The sequence below is a fragment of the Neophocaena asiaeorientalis genome, unplaced genomic scaffold, assembly GCF_003031525.2.
Source record: "Neophocaena asiaeorientalis asiaeorientalis breed wild unplaced genomic scaffold, Neophocaena_asiaeorientalis_V1.1 scaffold205, whole genome shotgun sequence".
NCBI classification, from domain to species: domain Eukaryota; kingdom Metazoa; phylum Chordata; class Mammalia; order Artiodactyla; family Phocoenidae; genus Neophocaena; species Neophocaena asiaeorientalis.
The window spans coordinates 4,310,885-4,337,398 of NW_020174369.1; the positions used below are offsets into that span (position 1 = coordinate 4,310,885).

General features: G+C 42.0%; 1 protein-coding gene across 3 annotated transcripts in view; it reads right to left on the bottom strand.

Moving 5' to 3' along the window:
- The window catches only part of CYP2J2 (cytochrome P450 family 2 subfamily J member 2), an 82,541-nt gene that overhangs the window by 41,238 nt on the left and 14,789 nt on the right, over positions 1-26,514 (bottom strand). The window contains exons 5-9 of one of the 3 annotated variants that reach the window (XR_003004664.1): positions 24,000-24,176; positions 21,842-21,983; positions 18,667-18,854; positions 15,493-15,631; positions 9,892-10,259 (exon numbers count right to left, since the gene is read on the bottom strand). Coding sequence is in view for 2 of the 3 variants with exons in the window: in XM_024756229.1 (XP_024611997.1) it covers positions 10,081-10,259; positions 15,493-15,631; positions 18,667-18,854; positions 21,842-21,983; positions 24,000-24,176 (825 nt within the window). In the remaining variant the exon portion in view is untranslated. Of the gene's footprint in view, positions 1-9,770; positions 10,260-15,492; positions 15,632-18,666; positions 18,855-21,841; positions 21,984-23,999; positions 24,177-26,514 lie in introns of those variants that run through there. The other 2 variants (XM_024756229.1, XM_024756231.1) reach the window with 2 other exon arrangements.

Genomic DNA, 26,514 nt, shown 5'->3' on the forward strand with positions numbered 1-26,514 from the left:
AAAAGAGAAAACACAATGTACCAAAAAAAAAAAAAAAAAAAAAGAAGGGCTACTGATAGAAATTCAGATTACTGTAAAATGAACTAGAAACAATAAAGAGGAACCAAGAAAAATTAGAAAATTCATTTGCCAAGATGAAAGCTGAGCTTAAGGGAATAAATAGCAGATTGAACAATGCAGAAGAATGAATAAGTGATCTGGAAGATAGGATAATCAAAATCACCCAATCAGAACAGAAGAAAAAAAGCCAAATTGAAAAAAAAAATGAAAGCAATAAAAGGGACCCATGGGATAATAGGAACCCTTGCATAATAGGGATTCCAGAAGGAGAAGAAAGAGAAAAGGAGATCAAAAATATATTTGAAGAAATTATGGTTGAAAACTTCTCAAACCTAAAGAAGGAAACAGATATCCAGGTACAGGAAGCACAGAGGGCCCCAAACAAGATGAACCCAAACAGAACTACACCAAGACATATCATAATTACGATGGCAAAAATTAAAGATAAAGAGAAGATTCTAAAGGCAGCAAGAAAAGAGTTGATTACAAGGGAACCCCCATAAGACTATCAGTTGATTTCTACACAGAAATGTTGCAGGCCAGAAGGGAGTGCCTAGATATATTCAAAATTCTGAAAGGGAAAAATCTGCAACCTAGGATAGTCTACCCAGCAAGATTATCATTTAGAATAGAAGGAGAGATAAAGAATTCTCAGACAAGCAAAAACTAAAAGAATACAGCACTACTAAATCTGTCCTAAAGGAATATTGAAAGGTCTTCTCTAAATAGAAAAGACGCAAGAATCTACAGGAAAGAGAAAAATCACAGATGGAAAGTAAATCACTTAAATAAGCCAGTACATCAATTTAAGAAAAATTAAAATTAAAAAAAGTCTGTGAAAGTGATGATAACCACAATGAACAGCAAAAGGTAAAACATGATGTAAAAAAGGACATCAAAATAATAAAATGCGGGGGAGGAGAGTAAGAAAACATACTTTTATTTTCAGAATGTGTTTGAGCCTATGTGACTACTAGTCTAGAGCAAGTAGATATAGGAAGGGGTTAACATACTTGAAAAACAGGGTAACCACAAATCAAAAACATACACTAGATTCACAAAAACGAAAAAGAAGAGAACACAAGCACTACACAAAAGAAAATCTTCAAACTACAAAAGGAAAAACAAAAAGAAAAAGGATCATATAAGAAATAGAAAAGCAACAGGAAAACAAGGTTTAAAATAGAAATAAATACATACCTATCAAAAATTACCTTAATGGTCAATGGACTAAATGCCCCAATCGAAAGACAAACTGGCAGATTGGATTAAAAAAACAAAACAAAACAAAAAAAGAAGCTACAATATGATGCCTAAAAGAGATCCACTTGAGGGCAAAGGACACATGTAAATTGAAAGTGAGGGGATGGAAAAAGATATTTCATGCAAAGAGAAGTGACAAGAAAGCACCTGTAGCATTACTCATATCAGACAAAATAGAGTTTAAAACAAAAGCTCTAAAGAAAGATAAAGAAGGACACTACATAATGATAAAAGGATCAATACAAGAAGAGGATATTACACTCATCAACATTATGCACCCAATATAGGAGCACCTAAATACGTAAAACAAATACAGACATAAAAGGAGAAATTGACAGGAATACAATAATAGTAGGAGACTTTAACACCCCACTTACATCAATAAACATATCTTCTAGACAGAAAATCAATAAGGCAACAGAGATCCTAAATGATACAATAGAACAGTTAGACTTAATTGACATTTTCAGGACATTACGTCCAAAAAAAAAAAAAAAACCCAAAACAGAATACACATTTCTTTTCACGAGCACATGGAACATTTTCTAGGACTGACTACATACTAGGGCACAAAACAAGCCTCAACAAATTTAAGAGTATAGAAATTATTTTAAGTATCTTTTTTGACCAAAATTGTGTGAAACTAGAAATCAACCACAGAAAAAGAAACAAGAAAAAAACAATCACATGGAGACTAAATAACATGCCACTAAAAAATCAATAGGTCAATGATGAAATCAAAGAGGAAAAACAAAATCTTGAGACAAATGACAATGATATCACAACCACACAAAATATATAGGATTCAGCAAAAGCAGTTCTTAGAGGGAAGTTCATAGAGATACAAGCCTTCTTTAAGAAACAAGTAAAATCTCAATTAAACCACCTAACCCACCACCTAAAAGAATTAGAAAAAAAAAACAAAAACTAAAGTCAGCAGAAGGAAGGAAATAATAAAATTCAGAGAGGAAATAAAATAGAGATTAAAAAATTAATATAAAAAAGCAGTAAAACCAAGAGCTAGTTCTTTTTTTGTTGTTGTTTGTTTGTTTTGTTTGTGGTACGTGGGCGTCTCACTGTTGTGGCCTCTCCCGTTGCAGAGCACAGGCTCCAGACGCGCAGGCTTAGCAGCCATGGCTCACGGGCCCAGCTGCTCCGTGGCATGTGGGATCTTCCCGGACCGGGGCACGAACCCGTGTCCCCTGCATTGGCAGGCAGACTCTCAACCACTATACACCAGGGAAGCCCTTTTTAAAAAAAATAAATTTATTTGTTTATTTTTGGCTGCGTTTGGTCTTCATTGCTGAGCATGGGCTTCCTCTAGTTGCGGCGAGCGGGCACTACTCTTTGTTGCGGTGCACGGGCTTCTCATTGTGGTGGCTTCTCTTGTTGCGGAGCATGGGCTCTAGGCGCGCAGGCTTCAGCAGTTGTGGGTCATGGGCTCTAGAGTGCAGGCTCAGTAGTTGTGGCGCACGGGCTTAGTTGCTCTGCGGCATGTGGGATCTTCCCAGACCAGGGCTCGAACCCATGTCCCCTGTATTGGCAGGCAGATTCTTAACCACTGTGTCACCAGGGAAGTCCCAAGAGATGGTTCTTTAATAGGTTAAACAAAATTGACAAACCTCTGGCCAGGCTCACCAAGAAAAGAGAGAGGACCCAAATAAACAAAATAAGAAATGAGAGAGGAGAAATTACAACCAATATTGCAGAAATACAAAAACCATAAGAGAATACTATGAATAATTATATGTCAACAAATAGGACAACCTTAAAGAAATGGACAACTTTCTAGAAACACACAGCCCACCAAAACTGAATCAAGAAGTTATAGATTATTCGAAGAGATCAATCACTAGAAGTGAAACAGAATCTGTAAGAAAAAAAAAAAAAAACCCAACTCCCTACAAACAAAAATCCAGGACCAGGTGGCTTCACAGGTAAATTCTACCAAACATAAAAAGAAGAACTTATACTGATCCTTCTCCAACCCTTCCAAAAGACTGAGGAGGAGGAAATAGTCCCAAAGACATTCTATGAAGCCCCCAACACCCTGATACTAAAACCAGAAAAAGACATTACCAAAAAATAAAATTACAGGCCAATATCTTTGATGAATATAGCTGCAAAAATTCTCAGCAAAATATCAGCAAACCAAATCCAACAACACATAAAAAAGATCTTGCACCATGACCAAGCCGGATTCATTCCAGGGTCACAAGGATGGTTTAACATTTGCAAATCAATCAATGGGATAGACCACGTCAACAAAAGAAAAGCCAAGAACCACATGATCATCTCCATAGATGCAGAAAAAGCATTTGATAAAATTCAACATCCATTCATGATAAAAATGCTTACCAAAGTGGGATTAAAAGGAACATATCACAACATAATGAAAGTTATTTACGACAAACCCAGAGCCAATATAGTACTCAACAGTGAAAAGATGAAAACCTTCCTGCTAAAATCTGGAACAAGACAAGGATATCCACTCTCACCCTTTCTATTCAACATGGTATTGGAAATCCTAGCTACAGCAATCAGACAAGAAAAAGAAATAAAAGGTATCCAAAGTGGAAGGAAGAGGTAAAACTGTTATTACATGCAGATAACATGATATTGATATTATATGTTGAAACCCTAAATACTCCACACAAAAACTTCTAGATCTAATAAACGAATTCAGCAAGGTAGCAGGATAAAAGATTAACATACAGAAATTGGTTGCATTTCTTTACACTAACAATGCAGTATCAGAAAGGGGATGTAAACAAACCATCTCTTTTAAAATTGCATCCAGAAAGGGGATGTAAACAAACAATCCCTTTTAAAATTTCATCCAAAAAAGAAAAGACTTAGGAATAAGCCTCACCAAGGAGGTGAAAGACTTATATGCTGAGAACTACAAAACATTAATAAAGGAAACTGAAGATGATTCAAAGAAATGGAAAGAAATCCCATGCTCTTGGATTGGAAGAATTAACATTGTTAAAATGGCCATACTACCCAAAGCAATCTACAGATTCAATGAGATCCCTATCAAATTACCCATGTTTTCACAGAACCAGAACAAATAATCCTAAAATTTATATGGAACCATGAAAGACCCAGTATTGCCAAAGAAATCCTGAGGAAAATGAACAAAGCAGGAGGCATAATCCTCTCAGACTTCAGACAATACTACAAAGCAACAGTGATGAAAACAGTGTGGTCTTGGCACAAAAACAGACATATGGATCAATGGAACAAAATAGAGAGCCCAGAAAAAAACCCACACAGTTACAGTCAATTAATCTTTGACAAAGGAGGCAAGAATATAAAATGGGAAAAAGACAGTCTCTTCAGCAATTATTGCTGGGAAAGTTGGACAGCTGTATGTAAATCAATGAAGTTAGAATACACCCTCACACCATACACAAAAATAACCTCAAAATGGCTTAAAGACTTTCATATAAGATATGACACCATAAAACTCCTACAAGAGGACTTCCCTGGTGGCGCAGTGGTTGAGAGTCCACCTGCCAATGCAGGGGACACGGGTTCATGCCCCGGTCCGGGAAGATCCCACATGCCACGGAGCGGCTGGGCCCGTGAGCCATGGCCACTGAGCCTGCGCATCCAGAGCCTGTGCTCCGCAGCAGGAGAGGCCACAACAGTGAGAGGCCCGCATACTGCAAAAAAAAAAAAACTCCTCCAAGAGATCATAGGCAAAACATTCTCTGACATAAATTGCACCAATGTTTTCTTAGCTCAGTCTCCCAAGGCAATAGAAATAAAACCAAAACTAAACAAATAGGACCTAATCAAACTTACAAGCTTTTGCACAGCAAAGGAAACCATAAACAAAACAAACAACGTACTGAATAGGAGAAAATATTTGCAAATGATGCCACCAACAATCACTTAATTTCCAAAATATACAAACAGCTCTTACAATTCAACAACAAAAAAGTAAACAAGTCAATCAAAAAATGTGCAGAAGACCTAAATAGACATTTCTCCAAAGAAGACATACAGATGGTCACTAGGCACATGAAAAAATGCTCAACACCACTAATTATTAGAGAAATGCAAATCAAAAGTACAATGAGGTGTCACCTCACACCCGTCAGAATGGCCATCATCAAAAAGTCTACAAATAAATGCTAGAGAAGATGTGGAAAAAAGGGAACCCTCCTACAGTGCAGTGGGACTGTAAATTGATGCAGCCACTATGCAAAACAACATGGAGGTTCCTCAAAAACTAAAAGTAAATGATCCAGCAATCCCACTTGTGGGCACATATCCTGGCAAAACTATAATTCAAAAAGATGCATGCACCCCTATGTTCATAGCAGCACTATTTACAATAGTTGAAACATGGAAGCAACCTAAATGTTCATCAACAGCTGGATGGATAAAAAAGATGTGGTGTATATATGTACAATGGAATCCTACCCAGCCACAAAAAAGAGTGAAATAATGCTATTTGCAGCTACATGGATGGACCTAGAGATTATCATATTAAGTGACTTAAGTCAGAGAAAGAAAAATAGGATATCACTTATACATGGAATCTAAAATATGACACAAATGAAATTATCTACAAAAAAACAGAGGTAGACTCACAGAACAGACTTGTGGTTGCCAAGGGGGAGGGCGGGTGGGGAAGGGATGGATTGGGAATTTGGGATTAGCAGGTGCAATATATTATATATAGAATGGATAAACAACAAGGTCCTACTGTATAGCACAGGGAACTATATTCAATGTCCTGTAATAAATCATAATGGAAGAGAATGTGAAAAAGAATATATAGAGAGAGATATAACTGAACCACTTTGCTGTGCAGCAGAAATCAACACAACATTGTAAATCAGCTATACTTCAATTAAAAAAAAAAAAGATAGGGCAATGGAATTTATCCAAACTGAAGTACAGAAGGAAAAGAGGCTGAAAAAAATTAACATAACTTCAGGATCCAGTAAGTCAATATCAAGGGGTCTAACATATGTGCAACTGAATCCTATGTATATGGGGGCAAGGTGTGAGTTCATAAATAATATTTTGAGAAATTATTTATTTATTGAAAAATAATTTGAAGACCAAAATGTATCCAAATGTTCTCAAAATATTAAAGTCATTGATGCAGTAACGTCAACGAACTGCAATTAGGATAAATAAAAAGAAAATTCTACGAAGACACTTTATAACCAAACTGCTAAGGAGTAACAATAAGAGAAAAAAATCTACAAAACAGCCAGAGAACAAAAGACTCATAATGAATAGGAAAAAAAATATATATGAATTATTGTGGACTTTTCACCCAAAGCTAATCAGAATAAAATGAAGGCTCATCTTCCATTACAAATATATTTGGAACTTTACTTTCTTAATGGCAGAAACACCAGGGAATACATGTGACAGAGTAAAAGTTAAAACTAGGCAAAGAATCCCTTGTAAAGTATGTCACAGCTGTACAGCATTGGTCCAATTTCTGCTACATTTATAGTCCTGGCCTGTTCCTGCCATTCATGGTGCTGACCTTTGGAGACAGCAATGTCCTGAGGAGTCCTGTGTCATTCATCTACACTTTCATTCAACATAAAAAGAGAAATAGCATTTATCACGGTCTGATTGTGACCCGGATAGCACATTTGTAAAGGAATGTGAAAAAGGGCTTCTTTCTTTCTCAGTTTCAGCTGGAGTCCCAGTTGCTGCCAGTCAAGTGGTCCCTGCCAAGTGCTGGTGAGGCCCCAGGTCTAAAGTAAGGCACTGGGACCCTCCCTGTACGGGCCCTGCCATGGGTACGCGCAAACAGCTTTTGAAACCTTGTAGCCCACTGCCTGGAAAGAGGGTATATAATAGGTGGTAAGGTGAGGAAAGGACTCTCCTGGAGTAAACTTTAGTCAGGCTGCTCTAAACTCTCTAGGCGTTAACCTTGGTGACTGTCCTTGTCGGGCTTGCAAGTTGCAGCAAGATTCTTGCTCAGCCAGATTAGAGGGCAACCCTTACCCTCAATATCTGATCACCCAGGCCTGCCTTCAGCCAGACTCCTATGGAGTCAGTTTAACCTTGTCCTTTTCCATCCACTGACCCCACCCTGCTCCTTGGCTGTAAAGCCCCACCTGTCCATGCTGTATGCAGAATTGAGCCCAGTTCTATACTGAAGACTCTCTCCTTCTATGGCAATAGTCGTGAATGAAATCTGGTTTTGACACTTTACTACTGTTCAGCTCTGGTTTTCTTTAACAGGAGGGTCCTCCTTACTTCCCACCCATCTCCCACAAAGGAGGGAGGGACATAGTTACTCCTCACCAGGGAGGAGGCTTCAAGCCAAGAGGGATTTACCTGTGCTGTGTGGAGTTCCTGGAGTACAAGAACGAGTGCCACATGGAGGTTTGAAACTTCCTATAGGCAATAGGCTCAGTGAGGGCGACTGCAGTGGCTCTCTTGAGAGGGCTGTTTTGGGAGGGACCTCCACATAATGTCATCTTTGTCATCATGTGACATATTGTGGACCCTGTTGCACAGCCAGCTCGGGGTCATCTTGGATCCTAGCAAGAGGACTGCCTGCACTGGTAATATGGGATAAAAGGAGCTGAATTTGCAGATGCCCAAGATTGGGAGAGAAACATTAGGTAGAGGAAAAGCATGACCCCCTCAAGGGCAATGCACATGGAGGGCCCTGGTGGATTGGGGGCCTCCTATGTGTCAGACACAGATACAAAGGAAGAGGGAAAGGGGAGCAGGAGCTTCCAAAATGGACCAGCAACAAGAGAGTTACAAAAGGGAAGAAAACAAAATCTTTGTGTCATGCTTGGACAGGAAGAGAATTCATATTTTAGAGTTTCTCCAATGAGCTTTGGGGAAAGAAGGAGACATTTTACATGGCCAGAAAATTCAACTACTCTCAGTCATGTGTCCCCAAGCTTCCTGGTTAATTGTGGTCACACTGTACTTGGCTCTGGGTCCCATTGCATCTATTAGGTCAGGATGAGTGTCCAGGGGTTTTCCATTGACTCCACAGGGAGTAGGTAAACGCCTGCCCACTTAGAATCATGGAAAATGAACAGCAGCCCAGGAATGGAATTCAGAGATCACTCAACAAAGCCCTTCATTTAACAGCTGAGGAGACTGAGCACATAATGGAAAGTCTTTTGGCCAATTTCTCAGTCTTCTACGTGGATGATCTGACTGAGGGAAAAAAAGAAGTGGAAGACAAGATCTCAGGTGTTCTGTTTGATTGGTTTTATTCTAGAAAGAGCATTTGGGTTGTTTTCTAGAGATGCAACTTTCCAGGAGGTTACAAAGAAATGGCCGGCCTCCCTCCCTCTGGTGGGTGGCTTTGGTTCTCCCTTTCTGTTCTTCTAGCAGGCAGGAAAGATCAAATCTAACTCCTACATATTAGGAAAGGTTACCACTGCATCCAGACATACTCTCGGCTCTCTCAGACAGACTCAGGCGAGCACCAGCTAGACTGTCTCTCTCTTGCCTGCCACCCTCCGACCACCAATTTTCTCTCTTGCTTCTTCCCTCCCCCACCCCACCTCATTCTAATTCTCTCTCTCCTCCCTCCCTCCCTGTTTCCCTTTCTAATGGTCTTCACTGAATTGGCTTTTCTCTGAATCCCAAGCAACAGGAATGAAAAGCCCCAGGTCCTTGTGGCCCATTTTGCTCTGACCTATTTAAATTACTTAAGTCTAACCATCTTAGAAAAAAAGACCTTCTGTATGGGTTAGGCCTGTTTACCAGGTTTGTTTGTATTGGTCTGCATGGGGGTTGGCATCAAAACCCCATGGACTATCAGGGGTACCTGGCCTTCCAGTTGATGCCATTTTCTCCCCTCAATGACTACATGGAGGAGGGTTGAGCAGGATTCTGACATTTCTAGTTCCTGCTATAAAATATTCTACCAAGGCTCAGCTGTTGTGTTTAGGCAGGGAATACTTGCCAACCAAAAGGCAACATCAATTTGTGAGAAATGATCACACCCACCACATTGTCAAATCCAGTATGAAATGGCTTGGGAATAAATAATGCCTGAGAAGGGATTTAAGGTTAGGAGGTACCTTGAAGGCAGAAAATATTTCCACATTTTTTTCCCCAAACCTGCTTTCCAGGTTTGGTTAAAGTGGTCACATTCTTCTTGGTCCTGGGGTCCAAGGCCAAGGAGTGTATCCTTAGGTAAATCAGAGAAATTTCTTCTCCATAGAAACCTGCCTATAAATCAGGAATCCTACCTGCCCTGCTGACTTCCCAGGGGCCATTCGGAGGCAGAAACAGGATGAGCTTGCCCAGTGCTACCAAGTGTGAGGGCCTTTCTAGCTGACCTCTGTGGCTGCCCCAGGGCCCGACTTCTCCTATCCACCATTTCGCACCACTCTGACCCGGGCCATCTCAACAGGCCAGAAGCAAGTCCCCGTTTAAGGAAGGAAGCAGGAAGGAGGCAGATCACAGCTATGACTTTTATGATGTGCTTTATGGTTTCCAAATCACTCTGGTTTTTACAGCAATTCTTCCTTTAGAGAAGGAATCACTATTCTCTTTTCATTTCCTGGCTGGAGAGGCAAATCACTCACAACATACCTGATTTGCTCAAGGCTCCACTGGAGATGGCAAAGCTGGGGTTTGGATCCTGTTTCCTCTGAGTCCAGTTCCTATGACCTGTCCTCAGAGGCACTGCATGCTGTTCCCTCACTGCTGAGCAGGCGCTCCTGCCTTGGGGGGACACGGCCATTCTTCCTGCTTTCCTTCCCCTCTCCCTCCCTGACAACTTCATGCCCGAGGAACGGCACAGAGGCGGTGGCTGACTGGAGAGATGGTCAGGCTCATTCTGAAGTTCAGACTCAGCTTCTCATTGTTTGGAGGCCTGAAGGTAAATTTTTGCACAAGGGAAGTAAAGAAAATAAACAACTCAGTTCTCGCCAACTGTTCTCCAAGGCACATCCGCTTACCTGAAAGACAAAAATATAAGGTGAGTTACCTGTTCGGGCAGCGTCTGTGCCCAGCAAGGACTGAAACCTTCTACCACGTCTTGTGAAACCTGAGCAAACGGAGGGCCTGCTAGGCCCTGGGGCTTTATGTACTCGGCTTATTTGATCGCAGCCACCTGAGTTAACCAAAGCCCAGCGAGCTAAATCCACAATCACACACTCCGATGCCTTCAGGAATCAGGCAGATGAGGCATAGGTGAGGCACAGGTGAGGCGCAGGTGTAGATGAAAGAAGTCAGAGGCCCGGATTGATCTAGCAAGTGAAGTCTAGCCTAAGGCCTTTCAAAAATCCATTAGCTTCTGGCCTTACATTTAGGTCTTTAATCCATTTTGAGCTTATTTTTGTGTATGGTGTAATTAGCAAACAATAATGACAAAAGCAGACAAAGAACAAAATTCTAGGTAATTTTTCTCAATTGTTAAAAGAAAATTGTTGAAAAGTATAAGCAAGTAAACATCAGAGCAAGGTTTCTCAAGTATGAGGCATCTTTTCTCTTTATCACGTTTCCCTCCTTAATGACTGGAAACCTCTCTGCCATGGCTACCTGCGCAGGGCAGATGCCATCTCATCCCACCTGTGCTTCACGTCTTCCGGGTTTCCGCCACGCCCTCCCCCTCATGAACGCGCTCCTCGCCTGACTTGTGTAACAGCACCCCACGCTGGTCTCTACTACCAGCCCTCTTGTGGGTGTTTTAATAACTTACTTTCTCCCTAAGTAATATATATTCACTACAAAAAGAAAAAAAATTGTGAAAAGTATAAACACAATAGAAGATCTCATAATCCAGACAGAACCCTTGTTAACATTTTGACATATTTCCTCATGGTCCTTGTAAGGATTCTCCAGCACACCATCACTGGGATTACTCTTTGTAGCTAATTCTGTGCACTGCTTTTACTACTTTGTGTTTCCCCATGTCATGAAACTTTCCTGGAAATAGTTTATATACGCATGCCTCTATTTTGTTCTTGCCTGTAATGAGCTGTTGAGGAAATAAAATTAGAGAGTATCTGCAAAAGTGTTTAGTAAATTGAAATATGCTTCAGAATTATATCATACTTATATTGTTTTGTGCCTGTTTCCCACCAGCGTGTGCCTATTTATCTCTGTTCCCCTCATCCTTATCCCTTTACCCATCACAAATAGTACAATGAGGAAATCTGTTAAAATAGTACCAGATCAGATGTATTGTAAATACCCAAGATTTTCCTAGAAGAATCCAGATATTGTGACAAAACTGGACCTAGGGTGTCAGGAACCAGGGTTAAAGTACAGGTTCCGCCAGTAACCAGCTCTGAGCTATGAGTAAACCCTTTATTCTTACAGACCTAAACATGTCAAACTTGTCAAACATATGAGATAATCTCTCTCCTATCTACATTATGTGGCTGGGCAAGGATACCAGTAAGACAGGAGATATGAATTTGCTTTTAAAATTATGAAAACAAGGGCTACTTGATTTCAAAGCTTCATGCTGGACCACGGGAAACATGGACCTTCTCCTTGACGCTTCCACTAACTAACCAGGTCAATTATCTCATTAGTAAAATGAGAACACTGACCTAGGGTTTTTGGGAAAAGTTCTTCCTAACCTTATTTCCTATGATCCAGTGACTTTTTAAACATTTTTTTGAAAAATGAGAACTCAGCCTCTTGCCTTTCATGAAGCTGTCTGCTGCTTTGTTGGATCAACTGGGAAAAATTTAAATGAGGAAAAGAAAATATAAATTTGCAGTAATAGCTTTGCCATTTGCCCTGATTGTGTACGTATCCTAATTCCACACCTGATCATCTTTTGCAAGAGAAGGGCAGGAGCTGTCCACACCCCATCCCTTCAGGGAGGCTGTTTTTAGAAAGTGCTGGATCAAGAATGAGGCAAAGCAGCTGTGCACCAAAGCCGGGAGTGTGGCGGGGGAAAGCCAGACAGTGGTGTTGACTTCTTAAGTCAGTGCATCTTTCAGGTTTCTATCTCTTGAAAACTGTTTAGCTAGGCCTCATTCTGTCACAGCTGAGGGAATCCCCAAATTGCTTGCCTTCTAAGAATTTCATTCTTCTCAGGCAGAAAGACAGATAGTGAGACTAACTGCTTGCAAAAATGGCTCCAATTTCCCCTCTCGCCCTGTACCCCCATCATTTGCAATGTGATTTCATAGCTCTTCCCATAAAAATTGTGCTATTTTCCCTTCCCCTTGCACTGGGTCTCACCTTATGACTTGTACTGGCAACAGAATGCAGGGGGGAATGATGGTTGCCAGTTCCCAGCCTGGCCCTTAGGAGGCATTGTGTGCTTCCTGTTCTCCCTCTTGGGGTCTTTCTCTTCCACATGAACACCAGCCCGGCTAGCTTGCTGGAGGATGAAACTTGGAAAAGAGCCCCATTGTCCGAGCTGAGGTCATCCTAGATCCGCCTTCAGCCTGCTGACCTCCCAAAAAGGCCAGAGAGGCCAGCTAAGATCAGTTGAGCTCCCAGCTCAACTGCAGACTCCTGAGCAATAACACACACTTATTGTTTTAAGTCACTGAGTTTTCCACCTTTGTTATGCAGCAATGTAATAATGGATACATATAATATGAACTTGCTGAATCTTAAAATGGAAGGGCCTTTAAGTGGGGAAATGAGTTACATTGTAATTATTCAGGAAGGAGCACTAGATGAGAACGAGGGAACTTGAGTCTTAGGACCTGTTCAGCCAATTCTTTGGGCATGTGATCTTGAATAAGAAACAATTCTCTCTTATTCTTAGTTTCCTTACATTAAGAAACGGCATACTGATCGACTGCCTGTCTAACTATTAATAACTGGGTTGCTGTAAGGATTAAATGAGATAATTTGCTTGCAAATGAAACCTGTAATTAAAAGGGTGTGTTATAAATCTCAATAGCAAAAACAACAGTGAGTCAAGAATAATTATAATACTTAAAATACACAGGTGATACTTGGCATTATAATAAGAAATCTGAACTCTTGTAGACAGGAAGACTGGAAGGTATTCCCATATCTCAAGTCTGCTTTCATGTTAGGAAGTGACTTGTCCAACATGAGGAAAAGTGGCATAGAACCAGAGGAAGAAAGACACAGAAGATCTAATCAGAGTCAGTCCAGATACACTCAGGACAGTGTCCTATAGCAGGAAAATCTGGGCTCCGGATCACGCATACATGGGTTCAAATTCAAGGGCCTCCCTTTCTGTACTTTGGTGGCATGATCAACAAAATGACACTGTCTCAGCAAATCAATCTATATTTAATTTAATGATAAGAAACCTATCATGAATTTCTGAGTGTCAACTCTGTAGCATAGTTACCTTTTTTAGGAGACACTGCTAGGAAGAGCACAGGCTTTAGTGTTTGATAAACCTGGTTAATATTGAGTTCTAGCTCTGCCTTGTGAGCTTTATAGCTTTTTAGATGCTCTAAACGGCCCTGCCAAGCCTCAGGGCTTATCTCCAATGTGGTGATAATAGGAATTTGAAACTTGTAAGTGTACACTAGAACACACGCTCCTTAAGAGATACTTTTTTCTACTTCATTCATTGTCATATCCTCAGGGCTGAATGCCTGACACATGATAGATGCTCAGGAAATATTTATAAAATTAAGTAATTGGGAAATTAGTTGAATTGATCTCTGCAACATACCAAACTCAATACATGGAATATACTAAAAATTTTCTTACTAATTTTACATTGTTATAAATTAAAACACCCTTTTTGGAACTGGCTGGCTTGGAAACATGAGAGTTTTCACTGCATCTTCTTTTGTACATTTCAAGTTGTATACCATATAAATGTATTAATTAGGTTTTTAAAGTGTCATTAGAATTTGAAACAGCAAAAGGACCTCTTCAGGGACCTGTTATAGAGTAGAATCTCATCTAGTTAAGCCTGTGGCACTTAGAGTCACTTGTGATGCCCATAATGAGAAGCAAGTAGCCCTTTTCCTTGCCCCTCCCCAAGCCTCTTCTTAGCAATTGGCTCTAGTTCTGTGTGAATGGGTTGCCCTAAAAAGATCTTGGAACATTTAAAACTCTGTAAAGAAGGCAAGTGTTCAACCTTCTCTCTGGGAGACAGGCAGGGTCTGAGCTCTTTTTCCAGTGTTCTGGGGGACAGCACAACGTGAAGCTGAAATCTCCATCAGAGTCAAGTCAGGACTTAGGAATTAAGGGCATGAGTCCTGGTGATGCTCCATCCAGGGAATCCTGAGTTGCAACCAACAGCAAGAGTGAGTCATGCTGGGACTTCCCTGGTGGCACAGTGGTTAAGAATCCGCCTGCCAATGCAGGGGACTCGGGTTCGAGCCCTGGTCTGGGAAGATCCCACATGCCACAGAGCAACTAAGCCTGTGCACCACAACTGCTGAGCCTGTGCTCTAGAGCCTGCGAGCCGCAACTACTGAGCCCACGTGCCACAACTACTGAAGCCCATGTGCCTAGAGCCTGTGCTCCGCAGCAAGAGAAGCCACTGCAATGAGAAGCCTGCGCACCGCAAGGAAGAGTAGCCCCTGCTCTCTGCAACTAGAGAAAGCCCACGTGCAGCAACAAAGACCCAGTGCAGCCAAAAATAAATAAATAAATAAACAAACAAACAAAAAAACATGCTTTAAGAAAAAAAAAAGAGTGAGTCATGCTGGAGTGGACTATCTGGTGTGGACTGAACACTGCTGCTTGCCATTCCGGTTAAACAGTGAAGGCTGCCCTCCATGAGCCGTCAGTCACTGCAGCTGACCCCAGTGGTGTGCTCTGAGTGGAATTCAGTCTGGAGAAAAAGAGGATACTGGCCCTAGAGTGTTAGGATGCATATAAAGGAATAATTTCAATGAGCCCAAACTCTTGCATCTTCCCATAAAAAGAAAGGCACTAAAATCATAAATTTGAGATGTCTGTTTTTATTTTTTTTGGGACTAGCAGTAATCTTTTGATGTTTGACTACATGGTTTTTTTTCCATCAAAAACTCCTATATATCCTCATTCTTTCCTTATCTTTTGGGAACAGTCCCTAAGAACTATCTGAGAGGCTGCCTTCCCAGGGTAGAGTCCTCAGTAATGCCCCGAATAAAACATTCTCAACTTTTAGGTTGTGAGTTATTTCTTCCTGTTGGACCTGGAGACATTCCAACTAAAGCAAAGCACACCAGGGAGAAGAGTAGGGAAGGGCTGAGAGTCTGGGTTCCCACACTCTTATTTCTTGCTACTCACCTACTGAGAAAGGCAGAAAGGCTTCCCTTTTCTTAAACTGTCCATTCTCCAGAAAATGCTCCGGATTGAAAACGTCGGGGGTGGCCCACTCTGTGGGGTCCCTGTGCAGTGCAGTCAGGTTGGTCAGGACCATGGTCCCCTGGAGAAGGCAGCAAGGACTCAGGTAAGACTTGACCCACACAACACACATATGCAGAGGGGTGGCAGTCCCCCCGGCTCTCACACCAAGGCTGATAGCACCCTGAACTCCCTCAGCCTCCCCAGTCCGCTCCCTCTGAGCCCAGCCCCTAGGACCCTGCTCTTTGCCATGGGACAGCTTACCATGATGGACTGGAATTGTCTGCTGGGAATTTTACCTGGAGAAGTGTGACTACTTGACTGCAGAATGGATCTCTGCAGGGACTTGTCAGGGCATAATTTGGGAGGGAACACGTATGCATCAATAAGAGAAAAATGTGACATCTCCCACTCTCTTCCCTCCAATGTCTAGTCCATTCTACAGAGAGTTTAATAGTAGAATGAGGTCGCCCAGTGAAAGGAACCACTATCCTTCCAGATACATAACAAGAAACCCAGGAGTCCTCCTTAGTGCCTCCCTTTCCCTCATTCTGCCTTCATCCAGTCCTTAAGCTAGGCTGGTCAACTGTACTTGAAATTTCTCTTGATTCTGCCACCTCCGTGTTATGTCCACCACTGCCCTCTGGTCCAGGCTATCACCTTGCTTGCTTATACTCCTATAATAGCCCTAACTATGTCCATTTCCTCTCTTCCCCTTCAATGTGCTCCACATGCTGAAAGCAGAGTTAGCTTTGAACATGATTTAATCATTCCACACCCGTCCACCCACCACACCTGGAACCTGATAGATACTCTTCAATAGCTCCCATCACTCTTAGATTAAGGACACATCACCTGCTCCCTGTCTGAGCAACCCTCCTTCTGCCTGCACTCCCACTATATCAAGCTTCCTTCAGTTTCTCAAACATGCCACATGTTCCCACTCATTTCTGTGCCTTTTTACATGCTGTTCACATTGCCTGAAATGTCCTTCCTCCCCACTCTGTCATCGAGTTGACTCTTAATCATCCTTTTTTTTTTTTTTTTTTCGGTACACAGGCCTCTCACTGTTCCGGCCTCTCCCGTTGCGGAGCACAGACTCCGGACGCGCAGGCTCAGCGGCCATGGCTCACGGGCCCAGCCGCTCCCCGGCATGTGGGATCTTCCCGGACTGGGCCATGAACCCGTGTCCCCTGCATCGGCAGGCGGACTCTCAACGACTGTACCACCAGGGAAGCCCTCTTAATCAGCCTTTAATCCTCAGCTCAAACCTCACTTCCTCTGGGAAGTCTTCTCTGCCTGCACTTGCTCCCATTCCTCATTGCAGCTAACTTGCGTCTTTCTAAAAGCCAGTGAGTTTTTTCCTTTGGGCGGTTACCATGGTTTGTACTTATAAACTTGCATGATTATTTTCCTCTGAGCCCTAAATGTTTTAGGTGCTTAATGAACATCTGATGAATTAATAAAGAATAATAACTGCTATCTTGAGCACTTTCTATAGTCGGCACAAGGTTAAATAGTATACATGCATGATCTCATGACATGTTCACCTGTGAGGTGGATTTAAATGCACTTTTACGGATAAAGAATTTGAAGCTCTGAGAGGTTGAATAAGATGCCCAAAGTCACAGGGTGGGAGGAAGTAGAACAATGATTTGAATTAGGACGTTTGACATCAGAGTTATGGCTCCTAGCCTCTACAATGTATAGTCAATGGGATCTCACAGTTCCCAGGATGATAATTCCAGTCAATATTAAAAATCAATGTTAGAACAAGTCTGTTGAGCTGGGATGATTCTCTGGAGTTAAATGAATTGCTGTAAAAATGCAAAGATCACCTGTGAGATAATTTACCTCAGCCTTCACCCACAAGATGATCAATCAGCAAGAAAATAGTAAATGCAATCGCTGCAGGAATAGCTGCTTTTCCTGGCTCTGCAGGGATGGTGACTAAGGGGTGTCCAATGCGGAAGCTCCTCTGGCTTTGCCTTGAGATCATCCCCAGGTACAACAAACAGAGCAACTTAGACAAGCTGGATCTAATGGATCCACAGAGGCCCACCAAGGTGGAGAAACGAAAGAACTGCAAATGTGCAGTGTGCAGAGAGGACACTAGGGGGCACAGGAGAGCTGCCTGCTGAGATCCTAAGAGTGGTGGGCAGAGTGAGAGCAGAATTTCCTTTGTGAGGACCGGGAATTTAACAGGGACCCACTGAGGAATATTTCAGGGAGACTCTTTTAAAGTCAAAGTGAAGCAACTCCTGTGGAGAGAACACGGTGTAGTACAAAAAAGATGAGCCTGGGAATCAGAACACTTCCGTTCCTGGAGCCCAACTCTTGTCGCTGTAGCTGAGAGATCTTATGCAAGATTAATTACTCCTTGAGCCTCGGCTTCCAAATTTATAAAATGAGGATAACAGAATTATTCTGAGGACTGACTAAGACATTTTAAATAACCTACATAGTCCATGGAACATAATCCTATTTAAAAAGCATTGGTTCCTTTCTCTCCTTTTCTGATATTTAATACTGCTCACAATTGTATTGCTTTCCCTTGTGAGACAATCCCATTAAGGGGCTATAAGTCAAAGCTGGAAAAATACCAGCGGGGATATTATGTTAGAAACACCAGCATCAATGTGATGTTGGCCCAGGGGGTCTCAAATGTCCCTTCATATTTCAACATTCTATAACCCAGGATTATGAAGCAGAATTTTCTAAAGTAAGTCTATCCTGTAAGAAGCTCTCCCAAGGCAAAGAAATGGACCACATGGCGAAGTCTGACTGAGAATTGCTTCTTGCTGTATCCCCAGAAATATTCATAATGCATGTCACGTAGTAAGAAATCTCACAGCAAAGAAAAGCCAGGCTTTGCCTAAACACAGTTGACCTAGGAATCCCCCTTCCCCTCCATAACTCCTATTAACATCCAGTTGAACTAATTTTCTAAGATCATACCCAGGGAACAAAACTAGTATTTCATCTGGCATAATATATGTCTCTCCCTATTTAAGTGATTCTCTAGGACAAGAACACATGTTACTTTTCCAGTTGAGATTCCCACCATTTACAAATATGAACTTGGAGATCTGAGGCTGTGAATGAGCCCCTAATTACCTTGGGCAGGTGGTATCCACCCAGGGTGGTGTCCACTGTCACCTCTCTGGGCACATTCATGGGGATGATGTTTCCCATTCTCTGCACCTCGTGGATGACAGCGTTGGTGTAGGGCATGGACTCTCGAGCTGCCGTGCTCGGCTGCTGTGATTGGCCAAGCACCCTGTCGATCTCAGCTTGGACTTTTTCTGGAAAAGCAGAGGAGGTTCTATTATTCCATAACTTTCTTTGAGCCTCGTTAAATTAAGGAATGGAATAACCAGGATCAAAATGGCTAAAGTTATCGTAGGCTCTCTAGACTAGCTCCTCAGGGAGGTATGTGAGTGGAAAGTGGGCCCTGGTGTGAGACAAATCTGGTGGCAAACCCTAGCTCTACAACATTCCTGCTGCACTTTACTGAAATCATTTGAGCCTCAGTTTGCTCTTCTTATTCGTTAGGATAAATCCACTTCCGCTTTAGGATGTTTTGAGATTTACACGAACTGATTTAGGGAAGCAACCAACAAATGAAAAAAAAAAACGCATTAATTGTGTCCCAGTATCTGTTTTCTTCTTTTTCTACAAAAATAGATATTTTAGCTGGATACCTGGTTGCACAGCTAAAGACTACATTTCCCAGATTACCCTGTGACTAAGCTCTGACCAATAGAATGTAAGTAGAGGGGATGTTTAATACTTGGAAGAGGCCCTTAAAGGAAGGGTGTGTGATTCCTCCTCCTTCTTCCCTTCCTACTGGTAGAAAGACAACCTTAGAGGTGAGCCATCTTTGAGAGTGCCAACAAGGGCACCATTCTAGATACAGCAGAGCAACACAATGGAAAGAGCTTGACCCCAAAAGGGTTCTGCAGAGTCCAGCTTAGAGTTTCTCATTTGAAAGAAAAATAACTCCTTTTTTTTTTAACTGAATATTTAAAAACTTTGAACATTGTGGTAAAATAAACATAATATATAATTTACCATCTTAATCATTTTAAGTGTGCAGTTTATTCACATTATTGTGCTACCAATCTCCAGAAATTTTTATCTTGCAAAACTGAAACTCTACATCCATTGAAGAGGATGCCATTTTGTACTTTCCCCAGGCTCTGACAACCACCATTTTACTTTTGCTTTCTATGAATTCAACCACTCTAGATACATTATATGACTAGAATCACACAGAATATGCCTTTTTTGACTGGATTACTTAGTTTAGCATAATGTCTTCAAGGTTCATCCATGTCGTAGCATGTGTCAGAATGTTTTCCATTTTTTTTTTGCCGTACGCGGGCCTCTCACTGTGGTGGCCTCTCCCGTTGCGGAGCACAGGCTCCAGACGCTCAGGCTCAGCAGCCATGGCTCATGGGCCTAGCCGCTCCGCGGCATGTGGGATCTTCCCGGGCAGGGGCACGAACCCGTGTCCCCTGCATCGGCAGGCGGACTCTCAACCACTGCGCCACCAGGGAAGCCCAGAATGTTTTCTTTTTAAGGCTGATTAATATTCCCTTGCATTCCACATTTTGCTTATCCATTCATCCATTGATAGTAACTTGGGTTGCATCTACTTTTTTATGCCATTTTAAGCCACTGTTATTTTGGAGCCTCTAATAGGGAAACTATATCAACACGCTAACTAGGTGGCTTTTAAATTTAAAAAGGACTTCCTTGGTGGTGCAGTGGTTAAAAATCCACCTGCCAATGCAGGAGACACGGGTTCAATCCCTGATCCGGGAAGATCCCACATGCCACGGAGCAACTAAGCCCATGCACCACAACTACTGAGCCTGTGCTCTAGAGCCCGCAAGCCACAACTATTGAGCCCACGCACCACAACTACTGAACCCCGCGTGCCTAGAGCCCGTGCTCCGCAACAACAGAAGCCACAGCAACAAGAAGCCTGAGCACCGCAACGAAGAGTAGCCCCCGCTTGCCGCAACTAGAGAAAGCCCGCGCACAGCAAAGAAGACCCAATGCAGCCAAAAATAAATAAATAAATAAAATTTATGAAAAAAAAGTATCTGATAAATAAAAACATGGAGAATTTATAAATAAATTTAAAGAAAACCCTGTAATTCACAGTTACAAGCACATTTTTTAAGTGCATGACTCAGGACACATAAACATAAATCTACACACATATAAAATAAACATTTATTCATATGTATAAGGAAAGAAAGTTTCACAAAAAAAGCCTTATCCTTAATACACAGAAAGCACTCTGATTTCCCTAATCTATTTTTTTTAATTTAGGGAAAAAAGTTAGTTTCGATCTACTAAATTGACTTTATGTCCTGTTAATAAACTTTTACCCACAGTTTGCAGAACTGTATCCCAACAGTTTTTATCCTTCATGTGCTTAAACTGTTCTGGGGCCTAGAAAAGGAAAAATGATTGTAACAGTCACTGTCGTCGAAAGGATTACAGTCTGTGGGGAAGATATATAAATAATGTGTGGTAAGCAAAGTAATGGAGGTGCAGTTAGATATATAAATAATGTGTGGTAAGCAAAGTAATGGAGGTGCAGTTAGGCAACCTCTAAAGGATGCTTGTATTTTCCCAGAAGTGTGGGGAAACATCTTAGAGGGGCTGTGGTTGAGTAAACTCTTCAAGCATAGCTAGGAGTTTACCGTGCAGAGAAATTAGGGAAATACATTTTGGTATTATCCTCCTAGGGAAGAGCAGGTGTGACGGCCCAGAGGTACAAATAAGGACAGTGAAATTAAGTGACATATGACTTAATGATGCCCCCATGCAGGGTGGGTAGAGTCGAGGCTGGACGGGCAGAAAGAGGCCCAGCAGAGGGCATGATATACCAGATTAAGGAGTATGAGCATTGTCCACAGGGCAATGGAAGACATTACTTCAAAGGAGGGAAGGCTGCGACCAGATTTCATACGTGAGTGGAATGGAACTCTTTCCTGGAACTCACCACAATGTCAGTGGACTTCACTGTTTTCCCCACTGGACTGGGAGTTTCCTGAGGGCTGGGACTCTCTGTTATAGTTGTGTTACATGGACCCATCACAATCCTCACAGAAAAACCAAAGAAGGTTCCCATTCTCAAGTCCACCTGGCCCGGTAACTGTCCTACCTATCTCTCCATCCTACCGTGCTATCTTCTGTTCCCACCTTGGGACAGTGTGTTCCAGGGCACGCCATTCTGACCTGGCCCAGGCCCATCCACTGACATGCTCACCTTGGATTTCAGGGTAGAGGGCCATGTAGAGCAGACCCCAGCGCAGGGTGGTCGAAGTTGTCTCCGTTCCAGCAAAGAAGAGGTCCAGGGTGCTGTAGATGAGGTTTTCTTCGTGGAAACTTGAAGTAGCACTGCCCTTATGCTAGAAAGCACAATGATTATTGGTTTATTCAGATAGTTCTTAGTTGCCACAACACAGGGGCCCTCATCCTAGAGAAAACGTGGAAGGAGAGAGCCCAGGAGAAATGACTTCCCCTTTGGTCATCTCAGGAGGCAGAGGCTTATTACTGCAACATCACTAGAGTCCTCCTGCCCCAAGTGCTGGAAGCTTTTATTAGCTTTGGTGGATGAAACAACACAACTAATTTTTTTACACCCATAATTTGGGAGAATCTAGCATTACACTGGAAAAGCAGCCTTGGGTTCCAATATTAGCCACACCATTCACTATCTGTATGACTTGAGCAAGTGAATAAACCTTTCTGTGCTTATATCCTATTTCACAAAATAGAAATAACAATACTCACCCCTTAAGATGGCATTATGAATTATGCGAGATGGAAAGGACACATAGCAAATTCTCAACAAATGTTTGTACTAATACCAGAAAGAATAACTGAATTTCGCTAATACAATAATTCTCATATCTCCCTGTTAATCTTTTCCTTTTTAGGTTAAACTTCTCTGGTTCCAACAGCCATTCCTCATGGCACTCCAGCAGCTTTGCCACGTTCCTCCAGAAGCTTCAATGCATCAACATTCCTCCCTCTGTGGTCCCACACCTGCACACCATATAGCAAGTGACGTCTCCCCCTCTGGGGAGTAATCAATGCTTCTATTAATGTTATGCCAATCAGGTGAAACAAGAGTGGAGTTGGAAAGAAATCCACATTTCTGCCAACTCTAGGAGAATGAATGAGTAATCTGATGAGTCAAAGATAATGACACAGACGCAGTGATGTGTGCTAACCAGAGGTGTTACTATGGTAAAGGATATACATCCCATTTTGCTTTTTTCCTGTAGTAATATTAAAAAGCAGATGACATGGTGATGAGGGAGGAAGGCGAATGTCCGTCCCATTTGAGGCTAATCTCTGGCAACTGACACAGATTCACTTGTGCTCTGCACTGGGAGCTGGGGGAAGGGGTAGGTAACTGGGCACCGGTCTGACTAATGATGAAACAGCACTTATTCTTCCTTTTGTATGTATCTCCCTCAGATATATGCCGAGGACAGAGACTAGATCATGAGAAGGCAGTATTTGGGCTTTCCAAAGCCCTTAAGCCAAATACTGTTAAACCTCTATCTTTATTTCTAATTGTCTCATCAATTAACTCATAAATCAATTCTGAGTTAATGTTATTCCTACACTCCATGAAGTATTGCCTCTATTTTCCTTCCCTGTGGTAGGCTGAATAATGACCCACAAAGATGTCCATGTCTTAATCTCTAGAACCCATGAATGTTACACGGCAGAAGGGACTTTGTAGGTATAGTGAATTAACGATACTGATATGGGAAGATTATCCTGGATTATCCCAGTGAGCTCAATATAATCACAAGTCTTTATAAGAGGGAGGCAAGAAAGTCATAAAGAGAAGATGTGAGGATGGTGGCAGAAAAGATGCTACATTGATGGCTTTGAAGTCGGAGGAAGGGGCCCTGCGGCAGGGAGTACAGGCAGCCTCTAGATACTGGAAAAGTCAATCAGTGGATTCTGTCCTAAAGCCTCAAGTAGGAGCCAGTCCCTCCTGCAACTTGACTTCAGCCCAGTGAAACTGGTTTCAGCCTTCTGACCTCTAGAACTGTAAGGAAACAAATGTGTTTGTTTGTGGGGTTTTTTTTGTGATATGCGGGCCTCTCACTGCTGTGGCCTCTCCTGTTGCGGAGCACAGGCTCCGGACGTGCAGGCCCCAGCGGCTATGGCTCACGGGCCCAGCTGCTCCGCGGCATGTGGGATCTTCCCGGATCAGGGCACGAACCCGTGTTCCCTGCATCGGCAGGCGGACTCTCAACCACTGCGCCACCAGGGAAGCCCCATGTGTGTTGTTTTAAGCCCCACGTTTGGGGTGATTTGGTACAGCAGCAATAAGAAACCAGAATCCCCTCATTTGCTCTTTAAGAGTAAAACTCAGGTAACAGCTCTGGTTTCCTCACCTTTTCTATTTCCTTGAGGTAAGCATCAATGAAGTCTCTTGCTTCAGCAGGATTCCAACCTCTCTTGTGGTTTTCGATCACACGGGCAACAAACATTTTCAGCTTCTCCCAGTTCCTGAAGAGCATTTGGTGGGGTCCAGGAAGGAAATTCATTACCCTTGGAAAGACGTTGTAGAGCTGATGGAGAAAACAAAACAGTCATGGAGACAAGGGAGTGCCAGTTTTCTACTTTTGAAGACAATGAAACGACATTCTCTTTCCATCTCTTTTATTTACTTAAATTTAACGCTTGGAGTCACCCCTGACTCTTCTCTCTCTCAACCCTCTTCTTTCCCCTTGGGCAAAGCATTTCAGCTCTCCATCCAAAATATAACCAGTCTCGGACCACTTCTCACCGCTCCATGTGCTTTGTCTTCCTTGTACAAACCACCAACATTACTTACCTGGATGCTGTAAAGCCTCCAACAGGTTTCCTGATTCTATCCTTAACCCCATTCCCAGTCTATTTTCCACTGAGCTGCCAGAAGGACCATTTAGCTGTTTGATTGATTATTTCACTTTTTGGCTCTTCCAATGACTTTCCATGACATTTAGACAAAATTCTACACCATTCTCCTAGCCTGGAGCTCTACATGAGCTGGCCCCTCACCCTCTTGCCACCTCCTCTGCTATCACTCCCTGCCATCTTACTCTCTTTTACTCTTTCAAGTCCAGCCCCATTGGCCTCTGTGAAAACATAAAAAATATTCTTGTTTAGGACACTGCATTTGCTGTTCCTTCCATCTAGAATGGTTTTCCTCTGAAATCTGTATAACCCCAGTTCCTTTAATGCATTAATGTGCTGCTCAAATGTCACCTCCTTGGACCTGTCTTACCTGATAATCCTACAGTTAGTAGCACTTCTGGTACTCTCTTTCCATTCCTTTATTTTGTTTTATTTTTTTCTGTGACAATTATCATTAGTATGTGTATGTATATATATTTGGGTGTGTATGTGTGTGTGTGTGTGTGTGTGTGCAAAATGTCTATCTATGTATATGTATCTATGTATCTATGTATATGTATCTAGCTATATATCTACATACCTATGTATGTATGTATGTATCTATCTATGTTAAATATGTACGTGTATTTATTTGTCTGCCCCCACTATGATGTAATCTCCATGTGGCTAAGATATATTTTACTGAAATAAAGTGGTCTTTGAATATATTTTCTCTAATAATACATAGTCAAAAATAGATAGCATAAGGTAATAGAAAGTTGCCTAGATTTTAAGTGAAACAGGCATGGGTTTGACAATTAGCTCTGTTTCTTGCTAGCTATAATACTTCGGTAATAATAGTAATAATAATAATAATAGTAGTAATGATGTGATTTGTGGCTACTTTAGCTGCCAGTGGGGCCTGATGGTTATTTTCATGACTAAATGCCATGAGATCTATACTGCACGTGACACAGAGCCAGTAGACTACTATGGGATGTGCTTACATATTCCCATATCTGCTTGCACACATCAGGATGACCCATCTCATCTCTAAAGGACTGATGTAAAAACTTATTTGAGATAAAGTATGAAGCGTTGTCCATCAAAGTGCCTGGTCTACTTTGGGTCTCTAAGAAATGCTTCTTACCCCTGCCCTACTGCCCCATCCTACCCTCCCAGGATTTCTGTTCCCTGGGAACAGTCAGCTGGGTACCCACTGAACTCCCATGACTTCCTAGGTTCTGTCTTAACAGGAGGGAAGAAACTGGAATAACTGGATGGGCGGCTACCACAGTTAGAATTGAGAACAAGGAACATTATTCAAAAATAACACTGACAATAAATCATAATAGCTCACATTCATTATGCCCCTTTAATGTGCCAGGAATCATGCTAGCTACTTTATCAGTATTGGTGTGATGGATCCATAGACTCCAGCTAAAGATACTTGTTAAGAATAAACAAAACCCTTAGGGCTGATTTTCCCCTAGAAGTGTTTTCCAAATCCAGAAATGTGGCTGAGAGGCCAAGAAGCTGAGTAGAGGTTTTGACAGACTCACAGCACTGGCAGGACAAAAGTGGAGAGCAGGGCCCACCAAGGAAGGGGTGAGTTTGACCTTCTAAATCTACACCCTACAAAGTTACAAACTGATAATATCAAGTGTGGATGGACATGTAAGTAGTACAACCACCTGGGAAAACTTTAAGTATTTTTTACAGGTGTGAATGCAAGAGAAATGAGTGGATGTGTCCACATGAAGGACTGACAAGAATGTTCATTCCAGATCCCCAAACTGAAAGTCCCCCAAGTGTTTATTAATAGGGAACAGAATAACAAACGGGCATATTCATAAAATAGAAAAGTAAGCAGATATTTTTTTAAAAGTGCAACTAACATATGAATCTGAAAACAATGTGCTGAGGGAGAGTCAGGCAAAGAACAGTACTTCTGAGGGAGGATGGACACGGAGGGCTAGGAAGGGACATGGAGAGGAGAGACACAAAGGTGATGGCAATATTGTGCTTTTT